At 39.1% G+C, this 18,390-nt stretch overlaps 1 protein-coding gene across 1 annotated transcript in view; it reads left to right on the top strand.

The window, feature by feature from the left end:
* The window catches only part of LOC133995968 (thrombospondin type-1 domain-containing protein 7A-like), a 173,454-nt gene that overhangs the window by 153,047 nt on the left and 2,017 nt on the right, over positions 1-18,390 (top strand). Inside the window, exons 26-30 of the mRNA XM_062435475.1 lie at positions 1,830-2,003; positions 2,182-2,277; positions 6,661-6,743; positions 16,557-16,770; positions 18,244-18,331. Of these exons, the coding sequence (XP_062291459.1) occupies positions 1,830-2,003; positions 2,182-2,277; positions 6,661-6,743; positions 16,557-16,770; positions 18,244-18,331 (655 nt within the window). The remainder of the gene's footprint in view (positions 1-1,829; positions 2,004-2,181; positions 2,278-6,660; positions 6,744-16,556; positions 16,771-18,243; positions 18,332-18,390) is intronic.

The following is an 18,390-nucleotide window of genomic DNA, read 5'->3' as shown; positions in this document are numbered from 1 at the left end:
CAAAATAATGTCTCTGAGTAATAAATCTAATGCTCTAAAAGAACCTTGAATGAAGAATAAATGTTCAAGCTTGGTTTAATTGTCTGATTTTTAAATTTTCTTTATTTTTTTATTTCTTATTTGTTACATTAAAAGTATACTCTCTTTAAGTTTGAAATCTGTTCTTCAACTGTAAAAAAAAATCGACTTATTCTTCTTTTTTTTTGTCATTTCCTCTTACAAAATTCCATATATTCAAGTGTTTATAGATGAGTGACTTTCTTTAGAGCTGACCTGAAGTTAGACTGTGCAGGGAAAGAACATGCAGCCATTTCAGCTTATTGTTTGGTGGTTTGAGGAGTAGAAGAAGTGTTTTTCGATGTTTAGTTGTAACATTGAATGCTGTCTAACCAGTTGTATGTTGTCTAGGGGGCACCATAAAAAAATATGACAGCATTCAGTGTGTTGATCTGTAGCTGTAACAATAATGCTGGTCCAATAACAACAAAAAAATTGACTGTGGCAGCACTTAGTACTGAGTGTGCTTGATTGTAGGAGCTACTAGATCTCCAGAGTGTACCACGCAAAGCAACACTCTGATGTTAACAGGTGGGAGGAGGGAAACTGAGGACAATGTGGGAAGCTTTTACAGCTGAAAATGGATGTTGGTGGCGGTGTGGTTTTTATTGTACCTCAGTGAAAGCCTTCAGAGCTGTTGTTGCAGTGATTTCAAGTCTTCCATTGACATGAGGAGAGGAAACTGTGATTATAGTTACAGCAGCTACAGTATGTTTGTGTGTGTGTGTGTGTGTGTGTGTGTACATATGTACTCTTACACAAACTACTTCAGCTTGGATAGTGTGTGGGCGTAATCAGCCCATAATCAAGTTAATTGGCTTTAGTGGGGGCCACAAGGTCAAAGAGGACTCAGTCAGAAGTGGTTTGTGTCGATTAGGACTCGTGGAAACATAACTATTCATTCTCAATACACGAGAGACAGACAGAGAAAATGTGATTTCGCAGTATAATCTTAATTACGGCCGTATTTTCACGATTAATTAAACATGTAGAAATGTGCTCAAATCAGCCTCGATGTTACAAAGAGAGCAGTCAGACCTATTCAACAGAGAATCTTCTCTTTGCTGGGCATATCATGATTCTGAGCAGATGATGGTAATGAAAAAATGGATCTGACTTTTTATCTGGGAGGAGGTTTAATTATGAATTCACCTCAGTGTGTGTCATTGACCTTTTTTTTTCAGTCACACAGTCTCTCACAGGCAACGAGTGAAGCTGACATTTGAATCGATGTACCTGAATGAAATATGTCCCAGCATTCAATGATAGCAAAGACATTATTTTCATTCTTTGTGCCTCAAGTATCATGTGTATTTATCTATATATGTGTATATATATAAAGCTATCATCATGAATTTTTTTTTTTTTTTTTTTTTTTTTTTTTTGATGAAAAAACAGCTACTATTACACAATATCATGTCCTATTTTACCTAAGACATGAAAATATAACATAGCAATAATGATGTAAATGTATTTTATGTAAAGTGAAAATGACAAGAACTTTATGGAAGTGTGGGGTTTATTGTATAACCATTAGAGCCATCAGTCTTCACTGCTACATCATAAAAAGAAATCTTCATAACTACTATCTTATTAAAACTATTAATTATTCATTTAACTAAAAGAAAACAAATTGGACCCAGAACAGATTGAGGTGTGTGTGTTAGAAGAGAGTGTTCTACAGAGATATTTCATGTCAAAGCTCTTTAATTATGGTTCCACTAAATGCACATTTACAGTTTTAGTTGCTGACCTCCCCGTATGTTCTGTAGGAGAGTGCTACCTGACAGACTGGACAGTTTGGAGCCCGTGCCAGCTGAGCTGTGTGAGCGGAGACGACCTGGGTTTCGGCTCGGTCCAGGTCCGATCGAGAGCCGTGGTAGCGCAGGACCCAGAGAACCTGCTGCAGTGTCCAGAACAGGAGCTGGAGGCCCGGCCATGTACAGGTCAGTGTGACTGATATAGAGTGATTCACTGAGGCAAATTAAAGGGGCAGAGGTACTACTGGGAACAGGTGATCATTGCTTCCTAAATTAATTAGTGTGAAATTATGATTGCTTCTACAGTATTAGCTGACTTGTTTTTAAAGCTTTTAACAAAGTCATGACCATGCTCTTCCTGCAGAGGGCCAGTGTTTTGAATATAAGTGGAGAACTGGACCATGGAGAGGCTCATCTCGCCAAGTCTGGTGTCAGCGCTCGGATGGACTCAATGTCACAGGTAAGCATTATGTATATTACCTGAGCCTTTGGGTGATCATATGGATAGCTTTTCAGTATGAACTGGAATAAGGGCCTGTTTAAACCAATATACAGAATGTTAGAGTGGTCAAAAGTGAGAGGAACAGCTCCACAAAAATAACAATTAGCTACACTATCCCAAGTCTATCTCAGGACTGGTTCTTGTATATCATGGTACCAATAACCAGACACATAACCACTACCGATCCCCAAAACTGTCAAACAGGCATAAACAGGACAAGTGAATTCTTTACCTTGGAAATAGTCATTTGACAAAACATTTCTGACTAAAGTTCCACTTGATAGCTTTTTGTGGAGTTCAAAGACCAGGAAATGGAGCTTGATTAGTTGCCATGGAGATATGCATGCATTATTATTATATATCTGCGAGCAAACTGCATCCCCTGATGTAATATGGTTGAAGGTCGTGGAAGATGCTGGTATGCACATATACATAATGCATATCATTGGCATTCAATTAAAATTCACTGAGGTCCAATTTGTGAAATCCAGAACATCATAATGTCTGTGTTATTTTTTTTCAGTAGCTTGAAGTAGCATTGTAGTTCCATCAGTATCTGTGTCTAGTGTCTAGATTGTAGACTGTCACATAAATACAGTAGAATTCATTTATTAGTATTTACACACTCGAGAGGTTTCAAAAACAACAAAACATCTCTTCTCTTTTCTCCGTGAAGTATCTCACTGACAGTCGATCTCTCTACGTCTGAATGCACGGATTTGATTGGCTGATTAGCGTCACGTGAGAAGATTCACTATGCTCATTGGTCTGTGAGTTTCTGAGGGCTGATCTGCTTTTACCGTAATAGCTGGAGAAGCTGCGCCCGTTAAAATAGAAACGCTCGGACAAATTTACCAATTGCTCAGACAAATTTTATCAATGATCAAAATTAACAAATTTACCATCAGTTACAGGCCCAGGTCCGGATAGGACGGCGCCTGGGTCCAGATCCAGATAGCGGTCCACCTATTAGTGACCTCTGCTGTATATGAATACATCAAAACAAATGACAGAAAACACAATACATGGCCAATATATTGGTTCATTGAGCTGAGAGTAGTAATTTTACAACACAGAAATACATACATACAACTGAATATGTGAGGTGAAACAATTAGTCAATTAATCTATTAGTCCATCAAGCAGAAAGGAGAAAGAAACATTTAATTGACAATCCTGCTCAATGTCCTATGTTCAAAATGCCTGGTTCCAGCCTAGATCTTTTCTTTGTCTTGTTTTATATAACAGATTATCTGATTACAGTTAGTCCCTGTAATACAGGAAATAACCCAGGATGTTCTGCATACCCAGACAACCTCTGTGGATCAGTCTGTAGTCTACACAGTGTGGATGTAAATGTGACCTAAATGAGGTTTATAAGCTTCTACAGCTCTGACACATGAGGTCTGATGATATGCATGTCAGGTTGATACTGTGGAAAAGGTTACTTAAAACCGTTTCATCCCCAGTGTCGGAATCCCACATGGCTCTCGAAACATTTCTTGACAGCAAATTCCAGGAAACTGTAAGCAGATGAGGTTTTTAATCTCCAGCATTGCCACAGTCTAAGTTTAATCCTATTGTCCATCACATGTCAGCGCAAAGCTCAGCACCAATGGCATTGTTCTCCAGCTCCACAAACCTTCACTTATCCACTGGTATACCACTTGATGAGGGTCTATATGGAAGAATGAATTTCTTTCATCTGCTTTTATTTACAGCTCCTACCTCCTACAGGCCTGGAGCCATGTCATATTTGTGGGTTAGGTGAGCGTACAACACTCAGCCCTTAGTTTAAGTGAACGATGAATGTCAGAGCACCCAGCACTCCAGATGGCATGCCAATATCCAGCTGCTCTGATTGGCACAATGCATCTTTTCCCTTCTTGCAAATGTGTCCTCACAAGCAGTGGCGTTCCCCTCATGAATATTCATACTGAGCTCTCTCCTTGAGCATGCCTCCTAATAAATATTCAAGAAGCTCTGCCTCTGATAGAGTACCGTGTTTTTGCAGACGTGTTTTATCTGAGTGTCTGGTGGTTGGATCAATGTCAGTTATACTGGCTGTCTACATCATCCTGCTTATTTTATCCTCAGTGGGAATTCACTCTCCTTACCCTACGCGGCCTACAGCTCAGCAAAACCCTGGATGAACCTGATTACCAAGTGACTGAAAATTAAATCCATTTACCAGTGGATTGAGTATGGGGTAAAAAGTAGGTCCCCCACTACTGTAAATAGTACCTTCCCTCTTGTATATTTGTCGATGAGTATTGATTTAGTCCAGTGGTGGAAATAATACCTTTAGCTTTGCCTCCAGGCACTTCATTCCATAGCAGTGAAAGGACAATAGGATTTTCCCAAAGGATGTCTTGCAGTTCATTCCAGTAGTAAGGTGCATAGTACTGGACGCCAGTACTTTCCTACAATAATTCCGAGTTGATATGAGGAAGTTAAGAAGCAACCTTGTCCTGTGTTATAGTATTGTGATTGTTCACTCTGAATTGTACCAACTTCTATATCAAGGATTTATGAATGAAAATACAGATATACTTATGTCCTCTGGATGTGAGCCTTTAGAGCATCTAGAGCCCAGTTCTGCCTGAGGGTTCTTCCCTTTAAAAAGGAGTTTTTCCATGCTGCTGTCACCAAGTGCTGCTACATTAAAGAGTACGGTCTGACCTGCTCTATGTGTAAAGTGCCTTGAGATCACTTGTGTTGTGATTTGTCACTATATAAATAAAGATTGATAACTCACATTTGTACAGTCTTGACCGCAATATCTCAAATGGTTCTCTGGTAAATGCCGCCCAATGGTTTAAAGATGTGAATATACTATGTAGGATTTGTCTGTTGGTGTTTGTGAGGACACAGCAATCAATGTTAGTGAATGGAGAGAGCGAGCGACCGCGGTGAGAACCTTGCCAAGATTCAGAGTAATAAAATGTTATTTTCTGATTGTTTCACAGCACTTATGTTCTGAAGCACAAATAAACACACCCACTCTCTGCTCTGCATGTGTATGCGTCAGTCAAAGAGACACACCAACAGTAGAGGAGCAGCACACAGCAGAGGAGGGAGAAGGAGAAGCAATGAGGCACAAATGTGAACATAACACAATAATCAAATAAAGCGTATCATGGTTCTGCTTTGAAGAGAGAAAAGAGCTCTGTTCTGGATCAAGAATCCAATTAGATGATTTTTCAGTAAGGTGCTGAATGTGAGTTTTGTAGGATAATCTGCTATCAAATCTTACTATAATAATAATATTTTTAATATTTTGCTGTATCTATTAGATCACCTCTGAGGGAATGGATCGATGCAGGAACATTTAAGGTCCATGCACACAGAAAATGCATTGCTTTTGTGTTTTATGGTGTTATCAGTTAGACATTAATCTGGAGATCATCAAATTCAGACCGTAAAGGCCTGAGAAGGCATTGTTTGCAGCAGAGTACATGGAATACAAGATGGCATCATCAGCATAAAATAGCAATAAATAGCAGGTGGCTTAATGTTGATCCATGTGGGACACCTTTATCAAGCATTTAGAGACTTCAACATCCACAGAGAGCAGCTTATCTAAAAACAAACTGTTGTTATAGACAATCAAAAGGCTTGATTTAAATAGAATTTAGTTTTTTATCGAGAAAGATGCGTAGATGCGAACCGACCAAATTCCAGATTTTAGACAGACTAGGCAGCTTGGATAGAGACTAAGAATGTTTCACATGTCAACACATTTGTTTATGGTATTACCACATTGAGTAAAAACAGACCAACATCAAGACCTCACTTCATCTTTGTGTGTTGCGTACACCGTTTTAATGCAGTAAATCAAAGCACAAAATAAATAATCTGCCATCAGTATTTAATCTCATCTAGATGCAAATATACATACTTTCAGCCTTGCTGCAGTCTATCTGTCAAAGCATGAATTTAAAAACAAGGTCCTGAATCAGTCTGGGGATTTGAGTAGAAATTTTTGTGCTTTTCAAACTCAGCTAATTATCAAATTATTCCAGCAAAACAAGGCATGGTGAGTATCATTGTAATGAGCTGAATTCTGGTGAGTGTTGTTTTCAGAGAGACAGGAAGACAGATGACTGTGGCTGCTCTAATACTCACTGCCTCCAGCTCAACAAACTAGTGTTGGAAGAACAGTTAGGAATCTAGGCCATGCTTGTACAGTTTATATATATTTTTTTTTTTTGGATAATCTGTAATATTGCTATTGAGTGACTACCTGCAGAGGTCATTATACTGTTTTGTACAATTCGCAATAATAAAAACACCAGCAGTAAACCTCTGATGTTTGACCTTATGGCCTTTTATCCACAGGTGGATGCCCACCGACAGCCAAGCCAATGGCTGACCGATCCTGTGACCCACCCTGCACCAAGCAACGTTCCCTGTGCACAGAGGTGAGTTTGATGACAAATATTGCGTACAGTTGTGATCAGATGCAGTCCTCAGCATTCACAATACTACTGCTGCTATGCTGTGTTCAATGCTATTTTCTGTATAGCTTCCTCAGAGACTGGCTGTAAGCATCCACATGACAGTACAGAATATATCTATGGGACCTCTTGACACAGGTTCCACATGCTTGAGAGATGTGAGCAGTTTGTTTGATCAGAGTAATTTTCTCTTCTCAGAATTAATTCCATTGAATAATTTGAAAAGGCCTGAAGAAGTGAAAATATATAATATATATCCCTGGAAGAAAAAATAAAAGATTTAGGGAAAGCCATGAAAAATTAATCTGATTTTATTTATTTTCGTACACATATTGTCGAACCCTACGGTTCATCTTGAAAATTATTCAGCCTTCCGACTCCCAAGCTGGGAATATGGCTTTAGAACCTTTAGTTCGGGGATCAGTGGTGATTGTGCTTTTGAAGTTGCATCAAAAATTCCAAATATGCCACTACTACTAGGACTGAGAAATGTTGATGTGATGTTGACTTACTTAGAAAACAATCAGCTGTGTTGTGGACATCAGTTCTGTCCAAGGTTGTGCTAGTATGACGATTCTGACCAAGTTGATGTCTGTCCCTCCTTATCAGAACTGGTTGTCAGAGGGTTGAACAGCTTCAGAAGGTCTATACTATACCCAGGACTATGATGGCAAGGTTTCCTATTGTTAAATAGTCCAAAACACCAACTGACGTCCCATGGTGTCACTTGGTGTCTCTCTGAATCTTTAGGTCTCTCCTGGTATATCTAGCAATCTTTTTAATGTCTCTTGGCATCTTCAGGTGCCTTTGGCATCTCCTAATCTTTCTGGGCATCTCCTTGTGTCCCTTTGAATCCTCTGGTGTCGCTTGACGTATTGTATGAGGGAGTAATAATGAGCCAAACCTGCCCTTCCATGTGTGACTTCAGTGCTAACCTTCCAATCTTTTCCTACACAGACCATAAAGTACCAAACCCAAACACTTACTTTAAACTGATCAAGCAGATTTCTCTTCAAATGTTAAATGAATGTGACATGTTCTTTCTGTCTTTTGGCCGAGTATCTACACCAAAACACAGTCAGCTCAGGAACCTGAACAAAGAGATTCTGGCTTTGCTTGGTAGCCATCACAGGGATTAAACAAATCAACCAATGTTAATTCTAGCATATAGCTACTAGCCACATGCTACTGTAGCTACAACAGTACAAGACACGTGAGACAATTTCACAAAGAAAACAACTTCGTTCAGCCATTTTCGAAATGAATCAGCAGTTCAAAGCCCATGAGTTGTATGTGTAACCCCCAATATGTCTGGGAGAAGGTAGGTTGAATGCTGGACTGAGCCCCAGAATCCCTGTTGTGATGAAAGCAGTCCATCTGGGCAGTTTAAGGAAGCAGAGAAAAGGGAATAGAAAAAAGAACAAAATGAGAGGGGGGAAAAACCCACAATAATCTGACTCACTTGGTGTTGCCACCTGTTGTTAAGCTTTTCCCATTATCCTCTCTGAACACACCTGGACCGAAGCACTGCAGGGTAAAGAACAGATGCGAATGTTTTTCGCAAACACACAACTAAACACTAGACACTGAGACAAGCTTGCACACAGAAGAGCTCAGAATACACTGACATGAAAATATCTGTACAGAGAATATCCAAAAAAACAGTATTGCAGATGAAATTAGCCATCATCCAATATGTTGGTATGTGATCTGCTCCTGTACTGTCAAACTACTATCACTGGTTGTTAAAGTGATTCTATGTCAGCCTGAGAAAAAAACAGTTGTATTGTGTCTCTAGAGGAGCATTGTCAAGTCAAAAATAACCCTGTTGACTTCATCGGCATTTAGCTCAAAGCACCGCTGTGCTTAATGCTGCATTCATGCTCTGTCAGATGGATGGAAAGGGTTGGAAAGATTCCCATTTGTCACGAGTCACGTCATTTGACAACAACAATGAGGGTTTAGAATACTGTGCGCTGACAAATGACATTCTATCTATTAAAGTTGGGTTTGATTACATCGAATGACAGACTTTGGATGATGGGAAGCGTCTATATTTGCTTGGTTTTCAGGTACTTTTTTATTATTAAGTGGCAAGTGAGATATGTCGGAGCTTTCAGAAAAATCCCAGTTTCACAGTCATAATCATGTCTTGGAAGTTGAAATAAACTTTATTTACAAATTGGAAAATCATAATGACAGTAACTCCGATATGACTTAAACAAAGCATGTCTCAGATGTGCTAATAGCTCTAGGCTCTTAAGGCCCATATTTTCATGGGGGCACAATAAACAGCACAAGCAGCGCTATGACAGTTTGGTATTTTTCTGACCTCGAAATTTGCTTTGCCTGTTGTTTGTGGTATTTTGTACACAGGTGGGGGGGGGGGATGTGGAAACAGGTAGGAGGTTCATTCAAATGAGGCAGTGCAAAGTGAGTTGTTGATACATGGAAATGAATTCTTTGACACTAAGCTGAGAATGAACATTTGTTACTGGCGTGACATCAACTTGCTGAGACATTTGACCTGCAGTAAATGGCAATCTCTTGAAACACTCTCTTACCTTTTAAATTGGCAAATGATTGAAAATAATGTTCAGTGTTGTTAATGCACAAACAGCAGTAGATCAGTCTCCAATAATATACAAATTAATATATGTATGAGTATCCATGCATGATGATATGTCAAAAGCTTCTCCTTCCATTTATCAAATTGCGTCAGCGGGACAGATATGTTGATAAATCTGATAAATCTGGATTCTGTGATTAGAGAAGAGCCGTGCCAAGCTCAGTGCCATTACATGTGGCTGGTCACCAGGTTTGTCATTCTGTCAGCAGCAACTCTGCAGGGGAACCAGGCTACCTTGGCTAAGCCCGCTAGCATATGACCATTCTACAGTGAAGTGGTGAACTCTAGAATTATTGTTATAAGTGGCTTATTACATTATTTTGACAGTGATTGTTTGGTCACAGAACATATTTTAACTTATTACCAAACTGTAAAATCCATAATGCGACGTTTTGGGACAAAATAAACACGATGTTACACCCGTACGTGTCACTGTTTACACCTTTGATTAAATCACCTGAAATAACACCAGGCTGCTACAAAAATGACCACATACAACTTTACACACATGATATTAATAGGTTTTAACTTGCTACTCTGCCTGTTTTAAAAGGCCCTGTGGATTTTTCTTGTAAACAAACAAACGGTTGAATAAATGTTTCATGCAGTTCCTGCAGAAATTAAAGAAATGACTCAACTATGTGACCATTTACGATGTGAGAAACAGTGGAAACTGTAGCTGAAATAGCGTCGGTCCAATGCAATCATAGAAACAGCTTCACTTCATGTATTTAATGATCTATTTCTATCGTCATTGTAATCACCTGTTAAAAAAAACCCCTCCATCTGCCTCCGACTGCAGATTTGAGGTGCTGTTGTTGTGATGCTTCGATGTGATTGGCACAGCTGCTTCAGAGCTATGAGGGCAGTAATATGATTGGCTGGATTGACTGGTCTATATTTACCTTCATCCACTAGCACATTGTGTTGCTGCACAGACATGAACCACAATAGTAGGTGCACCTGGAGATGTTTTCCAATGCCCTACCATGCTGAGCTGGTCTTTGTGCTTATGTGGTTAAAATAAGACTCTTAGATTTTTTTAATACCTCACTGTGTATTTGACTAACTTATTCAATTTTATTTATAACATTCAAATTGACTGGTTTCATAATTTCATTGTTTCATTTTGCAACATTTAAGCATTTTGAGATTTGAGTTGGACACTGTTATAGGCATAAATCTGAGGTATATAAGAGAAGTTCAAAAGCTATTTAATGCAATGGCACTCCTCTGATTGTTACTGTTTCATGCGAATTTAATCTGATACACAGTTTGAAACTCATGATACCATCTGTGTGAAAATGGAATAATGGAATATTTAATATGTCTGGGAAGTTTGGATCACCCAGCAATTGCAATTTGTTTTGGTTGAACGACTACTAATATTCAATTAGACGAAAAGCAGTTGAATTCAATTTTTCCCTTTAAGCTTTGTTTCTATCTATAATTAACCATGCAGTCTCAAACATTTGATGCTAAAAGGAATATTTCATTCTTATGAGAGGATGTTTCCTCTTACAAGATATCCATGACATTGAGTTTTCTGTTTCTTTTTTTTTTCATTCGTAGTTTTTGATGTCAGGCCATTTGTTTTAGAAATTTCCTGTGAATATTGTGGGAGAATAAAGTGTTACTGAGGGAGAGGAGGAGAATAATCAATAGTGTTTCGCTCAGATAGTCGTCAGGCTCTCCACTCTGTCTGTACTCGGGAATCTGCTGCTGATTAGAGTGACTTGAAAAACACAGCAACACTTTTGTTTGAAGTAAAGATATTTTTCCCCAGATGTAGACCACTCAAAAAAATTCAAAGGTTTCAGTGTTTGTTCTTGTCAAAAAATCTTTAGAACAGTAATTGGATCTAACACAGAGTTTGTTTAGGCAGAGCGCTGGAGTCGCACTTGAATTGGCTGATTGGCATCAAATGTTTCTACCGGTTGCATGACCTCAGGCGGCTACTTCAACACATCCATGTGAGGTGTGAATGAGTATATACACCAACAACATGAAAGAGACTAACATTATGTTATACACAGATGATATTAATAATAAATAGTAAATATTCTTTTATCATTTAAATAGAATAAAATAAGGGCTGATTTGAAAAAATAATGTGCATGCTAATATAGAGTGGCTCAATCATATTTGGCTCTTAAATTGTTTATATTCTGTTCCTGCAGTTCAGATTTGAGTGGGTATGTTTGCTCTAAAGATTGTCTGTAGTGGTGCAAATCAACTGGTTTTGAACTGACTGTGAAAGCATTTGCTCTGTTTTACTTTAACTACATTCATTGTGTGTTGGGCTCTGAGTGCTTCAGAAACGCAGGTGACCTACGCTCAACAATGAACCTGAACCCCTCCTGTGTAGTAACTCGCTGTTGATCTGCTAAACGTGCCGTTAACGTTAGACTTTCTGTCTAGACACTGGGTCTGTGAGTGTCCATTCTTGATTAAAAGATCTGTTTTGGCTGTTTACTTTTCTCTCTTTAGAACACTTTTCTCTGACTCGTATCACACTTTGTATCTGGTGTCTCCCTGACATGCTGGAGTCAGTTGGCAGAGCCTTGAAGCTCTGTCACAGAGTGGAGCGGCTCAGCGATTGTTTTTTTCAAAGTTATTTCATAGTTATTAATCACATGTCCAAATTGCACCAAAATGACACTGCAGTCCCTTGGGTCCTCAGCCATACACCCACCAAGTGTGGAGTTGATTGGATGAACAGTTCAAGAGATACATGAAGGACATACATACATACATACATACATACATACATACATATAGAGATTACTTACTGTATTTAATAGACTGACTCATTCATAGCTGTGTGGCTGGTAATAGTCATATTCATTCAGACATACAGCACAGACATTATAACCTGGGACTAGGTTACTAGGACTGTTACTCCTAGTTTCCTCCACCAACCCAACCTCCTGCATATTGCATTGTTCATGCATTGTTCATTTAACAAACATTGAATATTCATGTGTGTTCATTAAGAGGATCAGCTCTCTTAGCAGAGTCCTTGTCACTGCTAAGAGCCTTTGAGATTTCCCTCAAACAAGCATTCTTTTCCCACCAAATCTAATTGTGTAACCATTTGCTATACATGGTCAATTCCAGTGTCTCTTCCAGTGTCTGAAACTTGTATGTTTGATTGAGAAAAGTGATTGGAAATGACTGCTTGGTCAGAGTCTTAACCTTGATATCCTAACTTTTACTCAGTTCTTATACATTTACTTGTGTTGAGAAAACAGTACACCTTGATGCACTGAGCTTCCTAGAGTATATATCATGTTGGCACAGGTATCAAAAAATCTTAATGATACCCATCCCTCCTTTGAGGATGGTGGGTCCATACACCACTTTGAGGATGGTGGTGTATAGATGGCGGGTCTATACACCACCAGGCACTATCCATCACAGACCAGAAGAGGAATTGTGTTTGTTTAAGCGTGTGGTTGTATGAGTCAGAGATGTGGTTGCTAGAACACCACAGATGTCTTGAGGATGAGAGGAGTATGGGTAAGAGTATTACAGCAGCACCCTCCAGAGACAGAACCCAGTTATGCATCAAATGATAACACAACGCTGAACCGCACTTCTTTTCCTTTGTTTGACACTAAGGAGATGTAAACGATCCCTCATTTCCTGTTCTGTCTGCTGTTGGACGTGTGCGCTACTGTTTGCACGTTGGGGATTTCTGAGGCCGATTATCCTCCAGAGATTGCCGGGGAGCTGGAGACCCCCTGCAGGGTGATGAATAGAGTCAGGAATGACAAAGAGGGAGAGAGAGAAATGTGGAGGAGGGGTAGCTTCCCTGCACACACACACACACAAACCATCCTACATAATCAAACACACACCCTGTCTGCCTAAACAGACAGCAATATCAGACTGTAACGGAGCTGATTAAAATTAGATTGTACAGCTAAATTATAGCTAGATTAAGGTTCTCTATGATTTGTTAACTATGCTTTTTGTATTTCATTCCAACTTCAGCACAAAGAACCTCTATGCTGCATTGTACACTGCTTGCCAGCAGATCAGCCCCTTTTTCCAGAACAGAATACCAATCAATCCTAGAGGATAAGAGTGTTTTCCTAAAACAACTTGTAAATCCTATCGTGTAAGATTTATACCGTGATTTGCCTGTCCCAGACTAATATATCAGATCTAAGAAAAAACCTTTGAGACATTATGGAATCCATGCTCATGCCTATTAAGTCAAGGTCTTCAAGATTTTTTCAGCGGAATTCAAATATGGTTAACCCAAAAAGATCCAAATAGATGGGAATCACAGCACTTGTTCATATCCTTTGTAGTTCACACTCTGCATCCTCCTCAAAAACCACATTTTTGAGGCCGACCGCATGAACAGAGCTGTTAGAGTCTGCTTGGATCCATTTAGGTATTAGACATATTGACGTTCAGTCGGTAGCCTGGGGCAACACAATTAACCTGACCCGCCAGATGGTTTGTTACACAGAACCATCTGAGAAGTCGTCCTTGGAAACTGTTTGGGAAAGGGCAGGTACTTTCAAGAAATATTTGGCTGTTGATTGGATGAACCATCTGTCAGTCATCATCTTAACTTGCGAAGAAGCCTGTTTCGCGAGATCACAAGATCACAAGAGAAGGGGATCACTTGAAAATCCTCACAGGATGCTGATTGGTCTGAGCCATCAGCGCATAACTTGAAGCCTTCCAAGATGGATTCTTGCATGATCTCATGATGTCATGATCTCGCGAATCCAGCAGCATCACAAGGCAACAATACAGTGATACTGATTAGTTTGTGGTGGCTGTGGCGGCTGTGGCTAAGGAGGTAGAGTGGTCGTCCACCAATCGGAAGATCCACGGTTTGATTCCTGGTTCCTCCAGTCCACAGGTTGATGTCTTCTTGGGCAAGATACTTAATCCGAATTGCTCCCGATGGCTACGCCAAAAGTGTAAGAATGTATGTGAATGGCTGAATGTGACATGTAGTGTAAAAGCGCTTTGAATGGTCAAAAAGAAAACCGCTTTATAAGTACAGTCCATTTACCATTTAGTTGACTGAATGTAAATTTGGATCCTCTGGTTAGCTCTTAGTTACCATCAACCAGTCTCGCTGGATCTTGAGAAAAAATTCACTGTATTGGTTTAGAACAAAGTCTGCACAGAATACGGATGCGTTTCCCGGTCTCTGGTGTCAATGTTCAGCATTTTATACACCAACCATCCAACCTCACCTATTTTGTATGACATCAGTGTGGTAGATATACAAAAACATTGCCTGTCTGAAATCCAGATAGCGATAATGTTTGTCAATGCTTCGTAATGTAATGTAACTTAACTGAGATAATAATTTAGTGTTATATAAATATCATTTCAAGGAGTCAGGGTTGGTCAAATGTTAAAGAAACATGGCCAATCACTGAATCAGTTGTAATAAATTGTGGTTATGCCTTTAAGTATATTAAAGTTGCTCAATGGTAAGAAAAATTGGTACATTGGTATAAACAAATATTTTTAAGTTTGCAAACATGAATAGTAATAATATCTCTCATTCTTTCAAATGTATCCCAAAGACAGATACTCCATTTCTGTTGGATTTCATAACTTCAGAAAGTTAATTTAGCACGCTTTGCTTGAGGAGAAAGTTGTCATCACACATAAATGAAGCTCCAGCCTCAAACCTGCAGTGACAGCTTCATGCAGGTGTTTGTCACACTGACATCACCTTAACACTCCTGCATGAGCTCCATCGACTAGCACACGTGGAGACGACACATCGACACATTCTCGAACAAAGAACTGAAGAAAGAAAGGAATGTTATAGAAACTAGAGACAAAAGAAGGTTGGAAGAAAAGGCTCAGGTTAATATTGAGTCAAATCCGCTCAGCTTGTTTACTAGATACACACTGACAAAAATAATCCAAGGCAGATTTGTAAGTGTCAACAAGTTACTTAAGATTTTCTTCATAATCCTTTCTTCTCCCCCCCGTGGTTCTCCTTCATCCATGATGTTTATTCAGCCTATGCACACATTTGTCTTCATTTGTTGACAATTTATGCTCGTGGTTTTCACGGATGATCACTCACGTTACATTAAATTCAACAACACATGAGTGGTCATGGTACATCACTACTATATCTACTTTAAGTGTTTCTGAGGTATAATCCAGTCATTTCCAACCTGGGAGTTGCTACCACCCACATGGTTACAAGATAAATACAGGGAGTCATGAAATGATAAGTACAATTAGAGAGAAAAAGAAGCGAAAATCTGCTACACAAGTCATGTTTTCTCTTATGTATCAACTTTTCAGTCCATACTGAAATATCTTCACTATTGGATGCCCAAGAAATATGTTACATATATCTATCTATAGTCTCCAGAAGATAAATCCCAACAATTGAAGTGATCATTTTCTTTGACTTTTCATATAACACCACCAGAAGGTTGATACTCATTTTTGGTTACAGTGAAATACCAAACTATTGGATGGATTTCCATTAACTTTGGTGCAAATATTCATGTTCCCCCTCAGGATGAATTGTAATAATATTGGTGATCCCAAAATGTAATGGTTTTGGTTTATTTAGACTTTCCTATTAGCCTCAACTGCACTTTGGGTTTACTGCTTACTGTAAAATTTTACATGCTAACACACTAAACTAAGACTAAGCTGTGTTAACATTGTCATTGTTAACATGTTAGCATGCTGGTATTAGCATTTAAACCATGCTTTTGCTAAGTGCTGCCTCACAGAACAGCTGGCATAGATGAAGAAGTTGTGTCTTGCTTATCATGAAACATCTTCAGCTATTTAAATGAAACAATCCAAGAGGAAGACATTAAGTCTTTAGGTACAATTGCTCTCAACATGAAGACAAACCCGACATGTGTCAAGTGAATATACATTACATTTTTAAACAGCACAAAATTGTAGATACATGTACTGTCTGTCAGGTTTTGTGGTCATTATTAAGAAACAGGGCTCACCTTTGGCTGCTAGACAGTTCAAAACAAGCAGGTGCAGTTTTTCACTAACACAGCAGACCTTTTCACTTTTTGGTGGCTGTAAATGTGTAAGAATGTACAGTAATGGTCTCCAGTACTAGTCCATGTCACTGTGATAACCCTTCCTCCTCCCTGTGTCAGGCGGGTGTGTGTGGCTGCGAGGATGGTTACACTGAAGTAATGAGGTCTGATGGTCTGCTGGACCAGTGTACTGTCATCCCTGTGTTGGAGATCCCCACCGCCGGAGACAACAAGGCAGATGTCAAGACTATCCGAGCCTTCAACCCCACCCTGCCTGCAGCCAACACGCCTGGCAGGGCGGGACGCACCTGGTTCCTGCAGCCATTTGGTCCAGGTATTACACACCCTCATACAGTCTGTGACATCTGAGCATGTTGAATGGTATGATGACTGTGAAACTAAAGATGTTAAAGCTCAAGTGAAAGAATAGAACAAAAAAGTAAAAGTAAAATAAAAATGAGAATAGGATAAATAAGTCATCGTCAAATTCACCGAGCCAACAGCAGATCGACTCAGACGATGAAAAGTGTGCAGCAAATGAAAATATTCCAGAGCTATTAAAAAGGATTTTGTGGAGGAAATGTGTGTGACTGCTGAGGGAACAAAATAATTTGCTTGCTAAGCTAGAAAAGGTGGAGTTGGAAGGAGGGGTTTTAATAGGATGATGAACAGAAGGAGCGTTATGTTAAAGGAAAGGAAGGAGGAGAGGACAAAGGAATTGAAGAGAGAGAGGAAGGGCAGAGGGGACAAAGAGAGGAAAACAAAGGAGAACAAATATAGAAGGAGTAAAGGTTGAAGGAAGAGCAGGGGAAGAAAAAACAAGAATAATGAAAAATGGATGAAGGAACAAGGAAGGGAAGGCAGAAAAGAACTCAGGAAAAAGGATTTAATGGAGAAAAATAAAAATAAGAGTAAGGAGAGTAGAAATAAAAATAAAATGGAAAGGAAAGAGTGAATAATGGAAAGGAAAGTAATACTGGTAGAAGGAACAGAGAAAATAAAGCAGATAATAGGAAAGAGGAAGTAGAAAATTGAAGGAAAAAGAGAAAGAAGGTGAAGTGTGAAAGAAAGGAAATGAAGAGGAAAAAGGTATGAAGGGGGAAAAGATAAAGGAAAGGAAAACAGAAGGAAGGAACTAGGGAAAGGAAGAAAAACAAGAAACGGGGAGAACAAAGAAAGACAAATAAAAGTAGAAAAGGGATAAAAAAGCAATCACAGAAAGAATAAATGAAGGAAAATGGGAAGAACAGCAAGAATAAACACATGGAAAGTTGAAAAGCAAGAAAAGAGAAAGAATAAATTAAGGCAGAAAAATTAAGAAAAGGAAGAATAAAGAACATGAGAAATAAGAAAGGAGTAAGAAGAAAAATTGGTAGGAAGAGAAAAGGGAAATACAGTAAATAACTAACTTATAAATAAAGACTGATACTGCAGCTCTTATTGTGATAGTTTCATCTCATCACAGAATAGAATAGAAATAAATGGGAATGTGAGTGTGAGAGGAACATTTTGATCTATTCTCATTAACAGACTTAACAGAGTGTGTTTATTAATGGAGAGGTTGCAGTAAATCTCTCACTTGCTCCATCCTGCACTGTACACTGGTGTTGAAGTGTTTGTATTATTAATGTGTACACCTTCACCTTACATTTAGGATTCAGAGACCAGCAGTTATTTTCACACTGAAGTGATGCAGAAAACATGTGGACAGATTCTTCACTGTGTGTAACTCTACTGCCCCCTACTGTTCACGAAAATGAAATGTCAGGCGGTATTTAACAATAGGTGTATGTGATTCTCTGTGCAGATGGGAAGCTGAAGACGTGGGTGTATGGAGTAGCAGCAGGAGCATTCGTACTGCTCGTCTTCATCATCTCCATGACTTACTTAGCATGGTAACGTACCGATCGTCCCGTGTAACCGCTGTGTGTCTCAGCTGCCACTGTCATCACAT

The sequence above is a fragment of the Scomber scombrus genome, chromosome 16 (genome assembly GCF_963691925.1).
Source record: "Scomber scombrus chromosome 16, fScoSco1.1, whole genome shotgun sequence".
NCBI lineage: Eukaryota > Metazoa > Chordata > Actinopteri > Scombriformes > Scombridae > Scomber > Scomber scombrus.
This window is presented reverse-complemented; position numbering and strand designations above follow the sequence as displayed.